Source organism: Panulirus ornatus, chromosome 31 (genome assembly GCF_036320965.1).
Source record: "Panulirus ornatus isolate Po-2019 chromosome 31, ASM3632096v1, whole genome shotgun sequence".
NCBI classification, from domain to species: Eukaryota; Metazoa; Arthropoda; class Malacostraca; order Decapoda; family Palinuridae; genus Panulirus; species Panulirus ornatus.
The window spans coordinates 8,397,519-8,417,378 of NC_092254.1; the positions used below are offsets into that span (position 1 = coordinate 8,397,519).

Genomic DNA, 19,860 nt, shown 5'->3' on the forward strand with positions numbered 1-19,860 from the left:
CTTGGGAACTTAGCGTGTTCCGGATAATCCACTCTTTACCGACCCTATCCTCCGGATAATCGAGACTGTATGGGCCCCATATTCCGGATAATCCAAACTATAGGCACTCCCCTCCATAACTCCGGATAATCCAAGTAGTAAGAATCCCTATATCCGGGATATTGATGACTTTAGCAACCCCCTTATATCTGGATAATGAGACCCCTTCCCCTTAGCGACCTACTTACCACGGATAATGCAGACCCTAGCGACTATAGCTTGGATAATTGAGAGCCAGGGGACCGATCCCCCCGGATAATCCTGAGCCAGACACCTCCGTACCCAAGGATATTATGGACCCCAAGCGTCCACGGCCCCGGTGAGTCGCCAGGGATATCGACAGAGCTCACATAGCGCATAAATTTCCCCGGGTTTATCGGCCATCTGTGATGTTTCCCTGGGCGAGGGCTGGCACACTCTTGTATATATTTCACAGCTTCTCATGACTTACCGTCGGCCAGGAATATCTTGGCTTTTATTATGAATATGGCTCGGCTGCTGATCGCTTGTGATGCTGGGCGTTCCATGCTCCTCCCTGCTTCTCCCCGACGGTGGCGTCTGCTCCTCCACACACACACCGCACCACACACACCGCACCACACACGCGCACACACACATACCCCCCCTCCGTCTCTTGTTGTATTTTCGCGCCAAGATGGAATTGCTGGCGAGTGTATTGTGTTGAGGTTTATGTTGGTCGTAGGCCGTCGCGTTGTATCGCCCGGATTTCGGATGTATTATAAGATTCAGACGCTTGTTTCTCCGTCGCAGGGCGTTGGGTTTGACGTTCGGTTCATTGTGTGCTGGAGGCGTGAGTGGGGTCGGATCAGTGACGTGATGTACTGTTAGTGTCGTGCGACGATGCCGGAGGACGACGGGTGTGGTATAAGTAGTGCCAGTGTCGCAGAATGTGAAGGGACGGGTTGTACTATGTAGTACCACCCTACTTAACCTCGGTGTTGTAGTATAACTTAACCTAGGTGTTGTATAACTCATGCTTCGGTTACACTTACTGAGTGGAATTCCTTTGGGTCGAGGGCAGTGGGTGGAGTTCTATCTGTGGGTAAGATAATACGATAAATAATACTTCTCTTCTACTGGCCATTTGCCGATATTGCTCATACGTTTAGGAAAACGAAGCCCAGATGTTACTACTCGACCTTGTCATACTTGAGGTGTAAAATCTTATCACCATTACATTAACCCTGTCATACTAGGGACAAAAACAATAGGATCATTGGATTAGGTCATCTTGAAGAACCCCCATCAGTCCACACCTCTTCCAAAGTTATGTCTGCTACAGACAGATAGATACAGAACGTTGAACATATTGAGTCATTCGTCAGATATGGAAAAGGCAATCAAAATGATCTCCAGTTCAAATACCATCTCGGGATTGTTCCTGCAAAATTTGACCTGATTTGAAACTTTAGAAAATAGACAAAAGATGTAATATATAAAAGAGAAAAATTCGTAATCGTGACAAGGGAAATAAAAACCTTCGTGGTCAATGGAGCTCACGCCTAAGAGATCAAAGGTCACATCAAAGGTTTCCTCACATTAGGTCATGATGGGTTGGGGTGCCCCCCCCCCCCCCCCACACACACACACACACACACACACACACACACACCACCCCCATCCTCCCGATTATGTGTACCCATTTTGGTGAATGCTTGAACCCCCGGAGAAACAGCAATGATAAGAAAAGAATGAAGACATTCATGGTCATATTTCGGGGAGGTCAGAGGTCACAAAATGAATTATCTTCCGTCAGGGTACGTGCAGTGACTCATTCCCTGATTACAATAGAGATACCGAAGAAAGAGGTCATTTTTGGTAATATTCCAGAGGTCAGAGGTCACATTATGTCCTCCTTTTTTATGGTATATATGACTCGTTCTCTTATTCAAAGAGTGATCTTCACCGCCTGATCACAATACGAAGATCGAAGATTTGAAGTCATTTGAGGTCATAATTCAGAGGGTTAAAGACGACGTTTAAGAATCGTTTTTCACGGGCATAAAAATTGACCCATGGCATGGCAGGCGCGCGCCAAGGGGTATATCTCCATTCGTGTCCAAAATGCCAGTTGGAGCGAAAGCCGTGTTGAAGACTTGAACTTAAGCTCAAAAGTAGGCGACGATGCTAAAACATACTCGCGATTGGTAATGAGTCTGGCTTCATCAGAGTTATCATAACCTCGAAAGTTGCTTTTTGTGTTCTTTGTTTTGTCTTTGATATCTATCTATATAGCACTGTCTACTCGCCTCATAGATTGTGACAATGTGTTCCTTGCCCAATAGAAATCCTGTATCATTTTGCTATATCCGGTCGATAGCGAAGTTCCCTTACTACATATTAAGTCGTTATGCCTGTATTGCATAGGCTATCCACGCGTTACATATATTCACGTATCATTTTGCTGTTTGATGTGTTTATGAACGGGTTTGTGAGGAAGGTAGATACGATGTAGGTGTCTTGGAGCATTACGGCAGGTGTACAGTGAGCTGGAGGTAAGGATGCGAGGGCATGGGAGGTGAGTCGGTTGGTGTTTGCAGATGACACGGCTCTGGTGGCAATATACAGATGACACTCGAGAGGTTAGTGACAGAGTCTAGGATTGTAGAAAAGTAGGAATCTTACACTACATACATTACCTCCTCCCCCACACCACATACAACACCATACCAACGCCACATACAACACCTGCGCGATATATAAACACACCCACGCTACTCCTCCACTCCCCCACGAGGAGTGAGGCGATAAAACGGCTGTGCTGGCCTGGCCTGGCTTGGCCAGCAGCACCAGTCTCTGCTTGGCCTGGGACAGCTAGTCTCTGATGACCAATTTACTGCCCCCTCCGACAGCGTCTCTGGAACACGGCGTGTAATTACGGTAGTCGATTGATCGCTGGCCCGCTCAATCGATTACGCGGCCCTCCGATCAATCGCATGGCTCGGTTGGTGATTGCTAGCTAGTGGCCTCGATCAATTACCAGCGTCTGATATCAATTAAGGAGGAGCTGCAGGGGATTTACGTCTCCTTCCGTCAATATCTGGCCGGCCTTGTCTGAGCTAGAATAAGTTATTATAGCAAAGTTTACGAAATAAAGCGTTATTATTGAAATGGTCTTCGTGATCGTAGTGTCTTTAATGGCGATATTTTAAGATGATAATGGTAATGATTATGATGATAATGATTGCGTGTGTGTGATTACTTGTGTTACATAGAGAGTTTTACAGACACACACACCAGCCTAAGTCAGGTGCACATTTATCAACCAGCCTCGAGCGGAGGATGAACACCTTGATTGCCTGTGGGCCAACCACCGCTCCCGGGATTCGATTCCATGTGGGACCAACCCCTGGCCCGCTTGTGCTGTGTCTCTCTGTGTATATATACCTGTATGTGTATGGCTGTTTTGTGCCTCTGTCTGTATATGTATGTCTGTGTTCGTGTAAGTGTTTATGTATACTACACCTTGATTTAGGCTAGCTTTATGTAGAGCACTGGATGCGCTTTGCTACCCCCAGCAGCACGCTCTGAGAGTGTACCGGATGTATGTTGATGTCTATCTGGCTTATAGTCACCTGCATCTCTCCCATCTACCTGCCTATCTATCCTCATCAGCAGCTCCATTCCCCCCTCAACTTCCGTGTGTCTGGGTCAGGGACACGCAGCCTCATGGGTTATCCATACACGTCTTGCACCATTGTCCAGTGTGTTAAAGTCTACGATAACTTTCGAATGGGAAACAAATGCATTTTTTTTGGGGGGGGGGAGCGCCTTGTGTGAACTTTACGAGGTGTCTTGATTCCATAGTTGTGTCTTTTAACGGAGAGGAAAAACTGATCTTCAGGCCACAGTGGTAAGAACCTCTTGTAAACCACTTTGGTTAAGGGTTCACCGTTACCCACTGCAGTGTAAGTGTTCAGGATGACTGACAGTGGGCACAGTCTTTCTGTTAACCCCACTGGTTGTGGACCTACATGTTAACACCCCTTTCTGCACGACGGTAAGATCCTTCGGTGTGGCCTTTGACCTGGACCTTTTAAATGTCAGGTCATAACCCTAGCCAACATTCTCAAAGATCGTACAGTCGTAGTGTAGATGTAAACTGCAGTGGTAAAGACCCTAGATTAACCATAAGAGTGAAGGAAGTACATTATAAGCCACAGTGGTGCAAGGTTACTCATTAAACCACAACAGCAGGATTTTCAAGTTAACCACAGTGGTCGAAACCTCACACTAACCACAGTGGTCAGGGGTCCACACTATCCACGGTGGTCGAGGCTCCAGATTAACCACAGTGGTCAGGGAACCACATTAGCCACAGTGGTAGCGTGTCCCCACATCAGCTACAATTATAGTCGAGGTTCCCCATTAACCACAGCTACTGATTAATGGCCAGTGGTTCCCGTGGCTGGAATATGAGTCGCCAGAGAGAGAGAGAGAGAGAGAGAGAGAGAGAGAGAGAGAGAGAGAGAGAGAGAGAGGTATTGTGTCTCGTAATTGGCTCCCACCAAGTCTTTGATCCGAGAGAATGGCCAAGTCTCAGTTTTCAAGCGATTGTTCCAACGAGAGTTCGGGCAGTTTGGTCATTATGGATCGTTTCTCAGGTCGTCATATGGCTAATATTTTCTTCATCACAGGTCGTCATAAACGACCTTTGAAGGACATGTGACAACGAACGACGTGAGAAACGATCCATAACCACCAAACTGTCGTTAGAACATTGACGCAAGATCATAAGACGGCATCTAACAGCTTATAAGTATGTCTTCTTTCCATTTTCTTTCTTATTTTCTCTACCATTAACATCCACAAGTCTTGGTACAGTACATATATATATATATATATATATATATATATATATATATATGGTCTCTCGCCTCTTGTCTTCAGTTTGGTCGTGTGGACGGGCTTAGGGGTCGTGCAGTAAGTCGTACGCGAGGGTAGTACACTTACCTTTATCACAGATCATAGTGAGAGAGTTATACAGCTCCTGGATTGTGGGAGGAGGTCGTACCTCACATGATACTTAAGGATGTACGTGGGGTCGTCCGGTGTGTTTCTTCATGGAGGTCGTCGTACATTAGGCCTCAACAACCAGAACCCTTGAGGGGTTTTAGTCCATAGTGTGTTGACTGTAGTACAACAAGTGTTCATCAAAGGTTGTCGTGGGTGTAATACGTGTAGAATAACGATTCTTAAATGTGTCTGTGTTTACATTTTTTCCAGCTTAACCTGGGCAGATGTTGTTTCTCAGACAGCACGTGGATAAAGACAACTCGGTTGAACAATTGTGGCAACGTTGCTGTAAAAATCAGTTAATGGAACATGTCAATTAGCAATTTTTTTGTAGTCTTTACATATCACATATGTTACAAGGTGTATATGTTATATGTATTATCTTTTGATGTTAGTGTATGAGCGTTTCCCATTCTCACTCTGCTGTAGAGAACGGGGTTGAAAAGTGTGTTCGTGGACGACGTTTTCTTGATTAGTTTTTCCATGATATCCGTTACCAGTTGTGTATATATGAACTAAAATGTCTCTACTGATTTTGATAATGATAGTTTATCAGACTTTCCCATTCTCATCTTGGCGGAAAAAAAAAGAAAACGGAAATGAAAACGGGAGTGGAAAGTGTGTTGTTCATATACGATATTCTCTTGACTGTGTTGTGTGTGTGTGTGTGTGTGTGTGTGTCGGGGGGAAAACGGAAGGTGGGGCGGGCGGCAGGAGTGAGGGAGGGTCGGGGAGGAGTGTGGTTGGCTGTTGTTGGCTGTTGGGGAACTCGCCCGCGGCTGAAAAATATGATAGTCTAGGCAATTTACATATATTTTGAACAATGCCCGACCAGTTTCCGCTCCATTTTCTCTCCGGTCCCCGTTGCCGGGAGAAAGTCTTTCTTATTTCACAATACGGAATATATTGCTCGTTCCCCGACGATGATATTACATCAAGATCACCACGTCAATTGACGGGGGGGTTTTGCTTCCCTCCCCAACTCTCCTCCTCCCCCTCAAAGACAACCAGGGAGTCTCAACCAACCTCGCGCATGACACCACACCCACTACATACACACCACCGTACGAGTGTCCTATACCTACCACACAGCTACCACACACCGACCACGACACAGCCACCTTACTGTCGCACCTACACGCGTCAGCCACCACTTTGCATTCGTGACAACCAGGACATGCAACCACATTCACCAAAGTGCTACCAGACAGACCTCCCGACGCCCTCATACCTAACTACTCAAAGTGGTAGTTCCTGTGACGCCTGGGATACCACAGTAACTGCAGGACCATAACTGTCATAACTACAATATTTGCAACTACCAGCAAAGTACAAGAATGTATATATATGTATATAACCTGGCCATAACAAAGGGGCGAGACAGAACAACCACAGCGGTTCCATAACACAGCTCCAACCTAACCCAAACAGACCCAGACCAGAGGCAGAACGTATCCACAACGAGTCTCGCTCGAACCACAACCACAACACAGTTATAAGGCCAGGGCGGGACAAAAACATGGCTGCAACACAAAGCCACAAATTGCCCTCATCACAGCTCAAACATAAGCATTAGCCTTCCATCATCTACAGTGTAATACACATGTGTCATTGATCCAGAGAACTGGTATAGCAAGTGTCCATGACAGAGTGGAGGTGCATTTCCTTCTGGATTCCTTCACACGTTGAACCCAATACATGACTGATGAACTCCGATCTGCTCTTAAAGATGAAGATGACTATGATAAGTATCTACCTTTATGTAGATTAATAACAATTCCTCCCACGTACTTGAGAAGTATCCTAACTTTGCCCCATTTACCTGGGAAGTATCTTAACTTTGCGTCATTTACCCGGGAAGTATCTTAACTTTGCGTCATTTATCTGGGAAGTATCTTAACTTTGCCTCATTTAGCTGAGAAGTATCTTAACTTTGCCTCATTTACCTGGGAAGTATCTTAACTTTGCCTCATTTACCTGGGAAGTATCTTAACTTTGCGTCATTTACCTGGGAAGTACCCTAACTTGCCCTACGAGCAATACTCATCGTGGACCTTGCTATACATGCTATGTATTTTTGCTGCCACCGTCACATACGATGGAGAGGAAATCAAGATAAAGATAATTAAAGATAGAGTTACGCCACAGCCACACGACATTCCCACCTCTGCCACGCTACATCAACACCCTCCTCCCTTATTGTATTCACGTCTTGGATATCATTTAGAACACAACAACCAGATGTATTATAACTTATATATCATCATCAGAGCCACGCGACAGCCTCACTCAAGCCCCACACTTGAGAGGCCTCTAGACACTCGTCACATCACAGCCACATCACACAGGTACTCGAGCCACAGCGCGAGTATACCACAGCAACACCATAACCTCACACACACACACACACGCCATGTCCACGACTCGCCTCAACCACAGACAGACGGGAAGGCAATACCACCCTCCACACCACCTCCATACCACACCTAACACCCACACCCACGCCGACCAAAGTCCCTACATTATAACCCTATACATTACAGCAGCGTAGACAGCTTAAGTCTTCCTGACCGAGGAATAAAAACTACTGAACTACCCAAGCCACCGTCTGGCAAACCCATTCAGACGGCCTCCAACCACCACCTCCGCCTTGCCACACACCCACAACCACCTCTCCTTCCTCCTTCCGCTACACCTTGGACACCCAACTTATTCCCACTACACCACCCCATGCTTCAGATATGCCCAGATTACACCCTGTATACTACACCCTGGGACTCTGAAAGCCTCCTGTGTCGAAGATTTGTCTCATACACAGACCAGAAAGGTATCATGTCCTTAAGTCTTATATGTCAATACAAAATCTTTTTTATCCTGTGTTTTTTTAGCTCATAATTTGTAAATTCTTAATCAAGGTTTCTACACGATAAAATTCCGATGAGGGGAAAAAAAATGAACTGCGAATTATGGCAAAAGCTCAGTAAATGCTAATTAGTTACGTGGGTATTAGTGCAGAGTTCGTAGGAATTCTGTTTCCGATAGATTAATGTAATTAGTATGATTAGACTAATTAATGAACTGGGATTGGAAAGTTCTGTGACTTCCAATGTGAATGAGATCATCAGTCACAAATAGATAGAGATGTTCTGTGTCTCCTGCCGTCAACACCCCCCCCCCCCCCCCAGTGTGTGTATGTGTGTGTGTGTGCGTGAGATACGTTGGTTGGTAGAGGAATAAGGTGATAGAACGAGAATGGAGTATATCTATACCAGAGAGAGAGAGAGAGAGAGAGAGAGAGAGAGAGAGAGAGAGAAAGTGCGGGGGTTTAAGGCAGAGAGGGGGGAAGTCTGTATAGAGGGAGATGTGAGGGATAGGAAGACTAGACTAATGAGACAAACTATGAAGGGAGTGATTAAAGGGAGAAAAGATGAAGGGACACCGACCGACCCCCAGGCCTGTGATTAAGGTCATCTGGAAACAGAGGACCTTATTGTTCTTGTTCAGTCTCTCTTTTTTCCCTTCCGCCGCGCATCTCTCGGCAACAATTTCTCCACTTAATGGTGGGTGGGTGGGGGGTGGGGTGGGGCGTTTTAGGGACGATGCCTTTTAATGATACTCCCACTTGCTGTTTTCTTTATCTCTCTTTTGTAAACCTTCTTCTCGACTTGTCTGCCTTTATTTCTAATGGCATTCTCGAAGGTCAGTGTGTGTGTGTGTGTGTGTGTGTGTGTGTGTGTGTGTGTGTGTATGTGTGTGTGTGTGTGTGTTACCACCCTCCGTTACCACATGAGGTCGAAAGTTGATGTCAAGGAAGGTGGAGAAGTTTTTACAGTGTTTCACACCCGAACGTCCGACACTTGTTGTCAAGAACCAGAGACACTCTATGTTGTCTCGTTAGTCTGAGAGACGTTTTTTCAGCGTGTTCTCGACAGGCCAAAGAGACTTTCCAACATGACCCCCTGACAGCCAGAGAGACTTTGCATAGTGTCCCTGACAGACCCGAGAGACTGTCGTTAGCCGGAGAGACCTTTCGACGTGTCTCCCGATAGCCTCGGAGACTCCCCAACACGTCCCCGACTTGCAACGTGTCCCCCGACAACCTCGGAGACTCTCCAACACGTCCCCGACAGCCTCGGAGACTCTCCAACACGTCCCCGACATGCAACGTGTCCCCCGACAGCCTCGGAGACTCTCCAACACGTCCCCGACTTGCAACGTGTCCCCCGACAACCTCGGAGACTCTCCAACACGTCCCCGACAGCCTCGGAGACTCTCCAACACGTCCCCGACTTGCAACGTGTCCCCCGACAACCACATAGATATCAAAACGTGTCTCGACAACCAGGCAGACCTCGCAGTCTTATCTCCCCAAGCTTCTGCACATTCACCATTTCTTCTCCCCGGCGGAGTTGGACGAGATAGGACCATATGCGCCTCGCCGCGGAACTTGCCATCGTAAGAGAAAGACGTCAGGCACGAGAGAAAAATGGTTTATCATACTGAAGACTTTGGATGAAACGTTGAAGGTACTTCACATACGTACACGCGTTTATATATATATATATATATATATATATATATATATATATATATATATATATATATATATATATATATATATATAAACGCGACATTAGACCTTTTGCCCGGACTGTCTTTCATATCCGACGGTATATTTTGACATAGTGGAGAGAGAGAGAGAGAGAGAGAGAGAGAGAGAGAGAGAGAGAGAGAGAGAGAGAGAGAGAGAGAGAGAGAGAGTAAAGAAAATGTGTACTTGTACACCTTTACCATAGTAAACTATGTCATTTACATATTCCTCTGTGTCTTTTATATCATTTACCTACACTAGTGATCGTATATGTAGACACTTAACCTCTTGTGTGTCTACGAAAACACCCAAGTCCACTTACCGGTTATGTGCACATGGACTCACTTGGACGGTCAAGTGCGGAGCAATATATCTGTCAAAGACGCACTCACTGTGGTGAGTTATGTACATACGACGTCTTTTGTCATACGAATACTTGTGTGCGAGGAAATGTGTGCTGTATTCATACACCTCCTCATACTTATTCACTCTGTTAGATACAGAGGGACACATTCATACACAAGGTCATGTGTATATACAGGTCGAATACGTCATATTCATACATACTATGGTACATGTGTATTCAGAAGCTTGCATATGTATATATATGTATATATATAAAGTCGAATGTGTAATTACCGATTCGGTGTGTGTGTGTGTGTGTGTGTGTGTGTGTGTGTGTGTGTGTGTGTTAAAGTGAAGTTTTCCCACTGTCTTCATGGTTCGTAGATTAGATCCTGGGCAGGTTATCGCCGGAGACTTTACCGTAGGAATAACGGAGTGGCAGACGCCTTCACACATACCATTCCACACACACTGTGTTGTGGGCAAGACATGACAGACACTCGACATGCCCCTACATTCTGTGGTATGACGGACTTTCCCCGTCCTCGCATGCTGAGGTTGTGGGCAAGACAGTGGAGTCTTCAAGGAGATGAGTGGGTTTAGTGGTGTAAATTGGTCATAAGCTTGAGTCTCCATAGCTGTGTATTGATGAGGTGTGACAACGCCAGACTGACTGGTTGTGACAACGCCAGACTGACTGGTTATGACAACGCCAGACTGACTGGTTGTGACGACGGCAGACTGACTGGTTGTGACAACGCCAGACTGACTGGTTGTGACAACGGCAGACTGACTGGTTGTGACAACGGCAGACTGACTGGTTGTGACGACGGCAGACTGACTGGTTGTGACAACGGCAGACTGACTGGTTGTGACAACGGCAGACTGACTGGTTGTGACTCGACTCTGAAACGTTTTCAAGTGGCTCTAGTGAGGGTGCCAAAGAGATGATGATGATGGGCGAATTGATTTTGTCAGACATGATATACAGACTGACATTTCCTTCAGTAATGATATAGTTATCGACCTTGATATAAGGAGTGTGTGGGGGGGGTGTGAGGGTGTGGTTATACACTGGTGGTTGTTATCACCAAGAGCGAGATGACGCCACAGGCCGTCAACAGTAGATAGTTATCAGTATCACTGGGACTTGACACCATCTCCTCAGCACGATGGTACGACCCTTGAACACGACGGCACGACCCCTCAACACAACAGTACGACCCTTGAGCACGGACGGTAAGATCCTTGGGTATGATGGCTTTGTCTTTGATCCGACCCTTAAAGGTTTTATGTCCATAGGCCAGGCCATCGTACCTAAAGGTCGTACCATCGTGCTCAAGTGTCGTACCGTCGTGTTCAAGGGTCGCACCGTCGTGTTCAAGGGTCGCACCGTCGTGTTCAAGGGTCGTACCATCGTGCTCACGGGGTTCATGGAAGACTCACAGGTTGTGGCCTTCCCAAACCACCATCAGATAAAGAAACCTGTGTGTGTGTGTGTGTGTGTGTGTGTGTGTGTGTGTGTGTGTGTGTGTGTGTGTGTGTATAAAAGTCCTCCAACAGACTTGAAATACACTCAACCAGGACACTTGGCTAGCCATGATCTGCTTAGACTTCACCTTCTACCTACAGTTTAAGTTCGTGGAAAACCTCCATGCTTGCTTCTGCCTGGCTGACGTCTGCTTTTTTTTGCACGTTCAATTTTGCCACGGGGGTTTTAATATGCCCTTCAGTAAGAAGAATTAAGTATTGTGAAGGCTAGCTAGAGGTGGTACCCTGTCATGTTACTGAGAGGCCTTCAGGCCCTCTCGTGAAGCGCAACACTCTCTGAACCTCCTCCACCTCCTCCAGAGTGAATACAAAATACGAAGGAATGGAAAGGAATTCAAACAGCAAGAGACCATTGGATCCTTTTGAGGCTGATTGTAATGATGACGAAGAGAAACTCGTAAATCAGTGAGTGGAAGGGAAAGGCATATATATATATATATATATATATATATATATATATATATATATATATATATATATATATATTCCTATGAGTCCACGGGGAAAATGAAACACGATAAGTTCCCATGGACTCATAGGAATATCTTGATCACGCGCAAAATTGTGATCCTTTCCAATATATATATATATATATATATATATATATATATATATATATATATAGTGTGTATGGGTGTATGTGGTATCCATTGAATTAGAAGTTTGTTAGCCACTTGAATACTATACAGTGTCAGGAAACGGTCAAGTATGTGACAGGGTGGATGGGAGTGGTCTCGGGGCAAAAAGCAAAATCAATAGGGAATTTGCGCTTTCATTTACGTCGAGCGTTTAGAGAAGAAAATGCCTCTGGCTCTTCAGGTGACGCTGGGGGGGAGTAGATTTCATATGAATGTCGCCCCTCTCTCTCTCTCTCTCTCTCTCTCTCTCTCTCTCTCTCTCTCTCTCTCTCTCTCTCTCTCTCTCTCTCTCTCTCCCGTTATATCAAGGCCTCTCAATAACCAGCTGGCTGACGTCTCCGGGGCCCGTCCTGCAGGACCGCTGACATCATCGCCTGTATCACGTCAGGAGGAGGCCCCCACCGTATCAGCTGACACCATCTTGCCTTTACCTTGTCAACACCAACCCTGCGCTGGATTATGCCTTTCCCTCCCGCTCGTATGAAGTCCTCCTCCCCTCACTACCGTTTGGCTGACACGTTCGCCCTGTCGCTCCCAACACCCTCCTGCAGTCGCCTACCTTGTTCAGCTAGATGTATCAGCGACCCCAAGCGAGGCTCAAACATCTTCGATCCCTTGTGTCGAAGTTGCTACGCGTTGGTCCACCTCTTCTTCACCGCGTCATGTTAGTAGTTCCCGCAGTGGCGGAGAGAGAGAGAGAAAGAAAAAACCACCTTGCCCATGTCACGTCTAAACCTGGTATTACCTGTCGCCTCGTTCGGGTAGGCGGATCACTATACCCAGTGGGAGAAGAAAAACGCACAACGCTCAGGTTGTTAACACGGAGGAACCAGTGGTTTTCCTGTCTAGAAGAAGACTTGTCCTACAAGCTCAAAGTACTGGGTGTGTGAAGCGCGGATACCATAGTTATGGACGTGAAGAATAATGACGCTCTGAACTCGCAAATGACGTAGCTGACTACGTGAAAGTCTGACTCATGCTGGAGTTAAAGAGGGAAGAGAGGAGAAGAAGGAGAGAATGTTGAGAATGAATGTGACATCAGGCGTAGGTGGATACGTCGGAGCGACGGTGGTTTGGTCGTATAAGAAGGAAGCCACAAGAACAGAGACCTCCGGAGAATACTTGATGAGATACTTAATAAAGTGACCCCATCGAAGAATGCTTGATGGGACGATGCGTGTTGAAGAGACCCCCCGAAGAATATTTTGATTGGATGCGTAATAAAGAGACCCCCGAAGAATATTTTGATTAGATACGTAATAAAGAGATCCCCGAAGAATATTTTGATTAGATACGTAATAAAGAGACCCCCGAAGAATATTTTGATTGGATACGTAATAAAGAGACCCCCGAAGAATATTTTGATTAGATACGTAATAAAGAGACCCCCGAAGAACATTTTGATTGGATACGTAATAAAGAGACCCCCGAAGAATATTTTGATTGGATACGTAATAAAGAGACCCCCGAAGAATATTTTGGATGGATACGTAATAAAGAGACCCCCGAAGAATATTTTTATTGAATACGTAATAAAGAGACCCCCGAAGAATATTTTGGATGGATACGTAATAAAGAGACCCCCGAAGAATATTTTGATTGGATACGTAATAAAGAGACCTATGAGATATATGATTGGATACGTAATAAAGAGACCCCTCCCCCATTGATCAAGAGACCCCTCAAAGAATACTTGATTGGATACTAGTGAAAGATCAGCTGGAAGAACGTAATATACGTATCTGTAAGACACAAATATCCGCCAGAGGACTCTGCGTATGAAGGAAAGCCAAGACCTGTGTGACGATTGTTCGCAAAATGGGACAAGTTTATCTACGAGAACTACACAACAGATTCTCTTCGAGACCCACCTTAACCTAACGTGCGGTGGAGAAGGTTGGAGAAAAAATAACAAAAACAAGGACGACTCGAGGTAACACAGGTGTAAATCCTGGGTTCACTGTAGGGACCTGTCAGAGGCGTATGTGTGTGTGTGTGTGTGTGGCTCCACGCAGGGAGGACCTGATGGCTCGAGGACCTCCACACTCACAGTACCACCTCCGTCTGCTGGTTTATGCAAGGCAATCTTACAACCAAGTCGGTGATAAGCTGTGGCACCTGACCTCCTCCTCCTCCTCCTCCTCCTCTCCTCTTTCCTTTCCTCCAGCACAATGAGGAATTCATCTCGTAACTCTCCAGGTTAATGGTGTTGAGCTGGACAAGAGAAGCATTGGAATAAACAATCCACAGGTATTTCCCTAGCAAACTCGAAGGGTGTGCCTTCATCTCCTGGCATGAGCATGGAGAGAGAGAGAGAGAGAGAGAGAGAGAGAGAGAGAGAGAGAGAGAGAGAGAGAGAGAGAGAGAGAGACGTTACGTTTTCCATCCGAACCTTTGTCTCAAAATGATGTCCAAAGAGATATGCAAATTCATACTTGTAAGAACACCAAGTTAGCTGACTATGATTTGGAAAGCAGACAAGCTGCTAATAAACAAGCCACATTAGGATTATAAACTGACCAGAATGGTCATGTAATCACATATACCCTGGCTGATTGGGTAGTTTGTAGTTAGGGCTTTGGGACCACTTTAACTCCAAAGGTCATGCAGGTCTAAAACGTCAAGTTACAACCACCAATCGAAACATCTTGTAAACACTTTCTTCCAGGTGTTCAATTCAAAACCACACACGTTCTCGTAGTGCATTTGGCCCTTAAAAGGACCTCGCCAGAGCTATCTAAAATACAGATAACCAGCCACAATTGTGAGAAATTCATGGAACTACCTAGAGCTAATATACGCATGTACACCTAGCCGGAACTAATGGATAATCACATAGCAAACCAACGCTGATAGGTATTAAGGTATCTAGACAGAGCCATGATGTATAACATGACAATATTTAAGGCACCGGGTCAGAGACGTGGGTACTCCATGGTATGGTGAGGGAACATGCCATATAGATATAATTCGCGAAGAATGGTAAGATGTTCATCTAACTTGCCAGAATCATTAGTGATTATAATAAATGCTCAGTCGTTTACGTAATCAAGTAATCTATGACTTTTTTTTTGAAATCCCTTCATGTATGTACATATTTCTTTACGTCTTTAATTAAAGGTTGCATTTAGATTAGTAAAGCGTTGGTTATTATTGTAATTATTTCAAATTAGTAAAGCGTTAGTTATCATTATTATCATTACTATTATAGTAATTATCATTATTATTATTATTATCATCATCATCATCATCATCATCATCATCATCATCATCATCATCATTATTATTATTATTATTATTATTATTATTATTATTATTATTATCATCATTATTTAGTCGTCCGTCCCTGACGCTACCACGAAGAAGTGGGAAAGGTGAGCAGGTGTAAGAGCGACCGTTATTACTGTATATTTATGTAACGAGGAGACGACAGTGGCAGATGTTCCAGTAACTAGCAGAGCCACATCAGACGTTCCCCCAGAGGCCAACAGGATCCGAGTGACCCCTCGACAGTCTTTCCTTCAGGAGTGGTCGGCCCTGGCGGGTAATTTATGCACCGGCCACCAGAGGTCAGGGCAGGTCAGGCGCGAAATTCAAATCCGGCTTGAGGAGCGGGGAGGAGGAGTGGAGGCGGGCGCAAACGGGAAGGCTTGCTGGCTGGCCGGACAGGCGCAGTTTCTCGTAGCCTACTTGTGAGCTAATTTTCAATTTACCGTCTCATCTGTATGCGATGGTCATACACGCCAGGCTCTACCTAGAATCGTCCGGCGGATAATGTCCTCTAAATGATGCTATCAGAGTGTTGGAGGAGATGGAATTGCTAAGAGAAACGTCTGGGGGGTATGATGATAATGCTGGTGGGGGTGTGGAAGGGGTAGATGGACTGGGGGAAGAGTGTGTGTGTGTGAGTGTGTGTGTGTGTGTGTGTGTGTGGGTACGGTTGTGTTTCGCACTCAGCTTGGTGTGTGATTAGTATTTGTATGTTATAAGGAGGGAGTTTTACAGTTGTGTTGCCCCGTCTCTTAACCTTGTATATAAACAATATCTTTACTCCTATATATATACACACACACACACACACACACACACACACACACACCTTAGCCAGATACCTGTTTTATCGACCAGTTCCCAGGTGAAGACGAACAGCTAGATGGACTGTAAACCAGCGGCCGCGACCAGGATTCGAACCTTTGCGAGTTTGATCCCAGGCGGCCCGTGCATGCGTGACGGTCAGTAACGCCAACAGCCACACCACAGAGATGCGTGTGTGTGTGTGTGTGTGTGTGTGTGTGTGTGTGTGGCAGCCAACGTGACGGTGGGCGTGTAGTGAGCCCGCCCATAATGGTATGAGGACTGACGTTACGATCGTTGGAGCAGGATGGTACGACTGTTTCAGCACGACCTTACGACCCATGAGGACAAAGGTACGATCCACGAGCATGGACATACGACGAGCCTTGGGTAAGGTGGCCCCGGGGCCTTTGACCTGACCAGGTCATCATGCGAGTCGTGCCGTCGCTCTCAAACGACCACAAAGGTCGTGCTGGAAGAGTCAGTAGCACCATCCTACTCATAGGGAAGGGGGCGCGAGGGAGGTCATACAGTGCTCAAAAGGGGGGTTCGAACCGTCGTGCTCCAGGGGGGTTAAATTCCGAGCATCTCACGTACTGCCTACGCATCAACAGAGCCTTGAGTGCGCCTGGAGAGCGTCACCTGTCTTTCACTTGTTCTCTGTCTGGAGCCATATTAGTGAGATTTATCTTAATTATGGCCATGACTTGGGTGATGCGCTGGCCAGATACCTAGTGGGGTCGAGAGGAGGAGGAGGAGGAGGCAGTGGGAAGGGGAACCTATTTAGCGGGGTTGCCAACCTAACTTAGCGGGGTTGTGGCAACCGTTGCAACGTCTTCGTGTGTCGTTGTTCTTCTTTCTCTTTCTTTCTTTTTACGGTCATTTCTTTCTTCTTTCTTCGTCCTTCTTTTTATGGTCAATTCTTCCTCCTCTTTTTTTTTTTCTGTTCCCGAGGTTGGTTTTTATGTTGTAACTTGTCTGAGTCCAGATTCTCTCTCTCAAGATTTTCTTGGTGGTAAATTTTGAGGTTTCTTGTCTGCTATGATTTTTAAACCAGTCCCGTGATAAGATATGTATTCATCTTTTATTTTCCAGTCTTGTGGATTTGTATTTTCGTATCGTCTTATGTACTTTTTTTTTCATTTCATTTAGTCCCATCAGATGTACGTATAATTTACCTATGCATATGGACTTAGAATTTACTTAAGCATATGGGCTTAGAATTTACTTAAGCGTATGGGCTCAGAAACTGACATTAGGACAGAAAAAAATCACTCTTTTCTTTGAAATGATCTGTTTAGGTTGTGAGGTTTATATTCATACGTGAGCCACGCAAACCTTAGTGTACTAAGGAGACTTCTACTTAACGTTATGCTATTTCCAACTCGTTATTGTGTTTTAAGGAAGAGACCAGCTAACTTTGTGAGTACGGTTCTGTGTTAACCTCTTGAGTACGATGATCCTTGAGTATCATAGATCCATGGGCACAGCGGTACGACCCTTGCGAATAACAACACCCTGGCTACCATACTCAAAAGGGTCGTGCCGTCGTGCTCGAGAAGTTGAGGAAGGCGGAGGCTAAGAAGTGGAGGGCATTTGATGAGTTTAAGTAGACACTTGGTCTTCATAGTGATCCAGCTTCAGAAACAAATTTCTTCCTATGAACCTGACATCGGCCACCTGTAGTATGTCTCCTCCTCTCCTGTCGTGAAGCCCCTGGATCATTAGTACACACGGGGGCTGAGTAAGAACACATCTTCCCATTGTTCCAGTGATGCTGGAACAGTCTATTGTGTCCTCTGGCGACAGATGGTGGAGAGAGAGAGAGAGAGAGAGAGAGAGAGAGAGAGAGAGAGAGAGAGAGAGAGAGAGAGAGAGAGAGAGAGTGCAGACGGCTGGATGGCCACACCAGCAGACCAGTGAAGCATGTTTTATTTAAATGTTAACCTTGCTTAATAGCACAGACTATGTTAGTTACTTGGGAGTGCATGGAAAAGCCAGATAACGGGAGGACTGATGGCCTGAGACAAGGTTGTCCGTTAGTGGATATTAATAGTGTTCTAAATTGTTAATCTACAGAGATGGAGACATGATAGTAGGGCAGGATAGTGGGTCTTGGAGGGGTCTAGCGGATCATGGCGTTTGGTTGATGCTACGTGGGAAAGTCAGAAGACATTATGGTCTATGACGAGGTTATCTGCTAGGGGGAGACATGTAGTATCCTGTATTCCTAATCTATCTAGATGGACACAGGGTACTAAAGCAGCCTAATAGATCTTAGAGGACTGGTTGATGGTGAGGTGGTATACATGGGAAAGCCAGACACAAGTGACTTGATGGTCTATGACGAGGTTATCCTTAGCTTTCTTGATTTAGAGAGGATAGTAAAGTAAAGGGCTCTTCCCCACCGAACCCCTCCCTCCAGGCCTGTATGACACAATGTTACCAGTCCTCCAGCACTTACCGTGCGCTGTGTTTCAGGGCGTCGAACACGTTGCTGCCACTACTGCAGCAGCAGGGAGAGATCGTGACGTTGAAAGTGTTGGTGACGGTGAGGGTAATGCAAGGCTCGCACCTCGACCCTCTCAGTCTGGATATGGACGACGGTAGCCAGCTTCTCCAACCCATGCCCTATCTAGAAAATGGGACCTGGATGGCTCAAGTGAGTAACAAATTGTATTAGAGAAAAATATCTTTACATTAGCTGAGACGGCACAGGCAACTGACACGCTTATTTATTTACTCTTTATCCATTTACTAGTTTTATCTCCTTATTTCTCTACATATGTGCCTACATAAGTATGCTTGATTCATCTTGGTTGGGTGTCATTGAGCCTTATTAGATTATATGGTCATCTACAAGTGTGGAATGGAGAGGCTTTTAGATGTGAATGTGCTGAGAGGGGCCCAAGTGGAACTATTGATCACATCTTAGTGGAGGCAAGCGGGAAAATTCGCATCGAGTTCAGGAAGACAGGCAATGTTATATGTGAAGCAAGTGGGAAAAATGAGCGAACTGGGAAGGATACCTGTGTTTTGATATATCAAGGGAGATTGAAGTGAAGAATGGAACAGGATGGGTAAGAGAAACTAGGTGAGTGTAAGAAGAATGGAAGGAGATTTAGGAAAGCAGTGCTATAATGCTCGGGAGAAGTGTGTGTCTTACAGTATATGAAAGTATAAGAAAGGGTAGTGAATGGTGTTTGCTATGGAGAATTTATGTGCGAAATACTTGGAAAAAGGATGAGATCTGTATGTGGCATTTATGGATTTGAAGAAAGTGTTTGATGGGGTTGACAGAGATGCCTCGGTAAGGTGAATGGTTCTCAGTAAAGATGGGAAGATGGGTGGGCGGTAAGTGTATGTGATGGCACCATGACTGTTTAATGTGTTCTGGAACGGAGCGATGAGGGAGATAAATTTGATGGTGTCGGGGCGAGGGCCAGGGTTTACGGTATGTTGTGGGCGGGTAAGACACAGGATAGGAGTCCGTTGCTGTTTGTAGATGACGCAGCTCTGGTGGCAGACTCTGGAGAGAAGCTCCAGAAAATGGTAAAAGAGTTTGCGAGTGCGTGAAAAGAGGAA

The 19,860-nt window shown here is 45.6% G+C and overlaps 1 protein-coding gene across 1 annotated transcript in view; it reads left to right on the top strand.

The window, feature by feature from the left end:
• The window catches only part of LOC139758804 (uncharacterized), a 1,625,355-nt gene that overhangs the window by 11,242 nt on the left and 1,594,253 nt on the right, over positions 1-19,860 (top strand). The window contains exon 2 of the mRNA XM_071680623.1: positions 18,757-18,937. Within this exon, the coding sequence (XP_071536724.1) occupies positions 18,757-18,937 (181 nt within the window). The remainder of the gene's footprint in view (positions 1-18,756; positions 18,938-19,860) is intronic.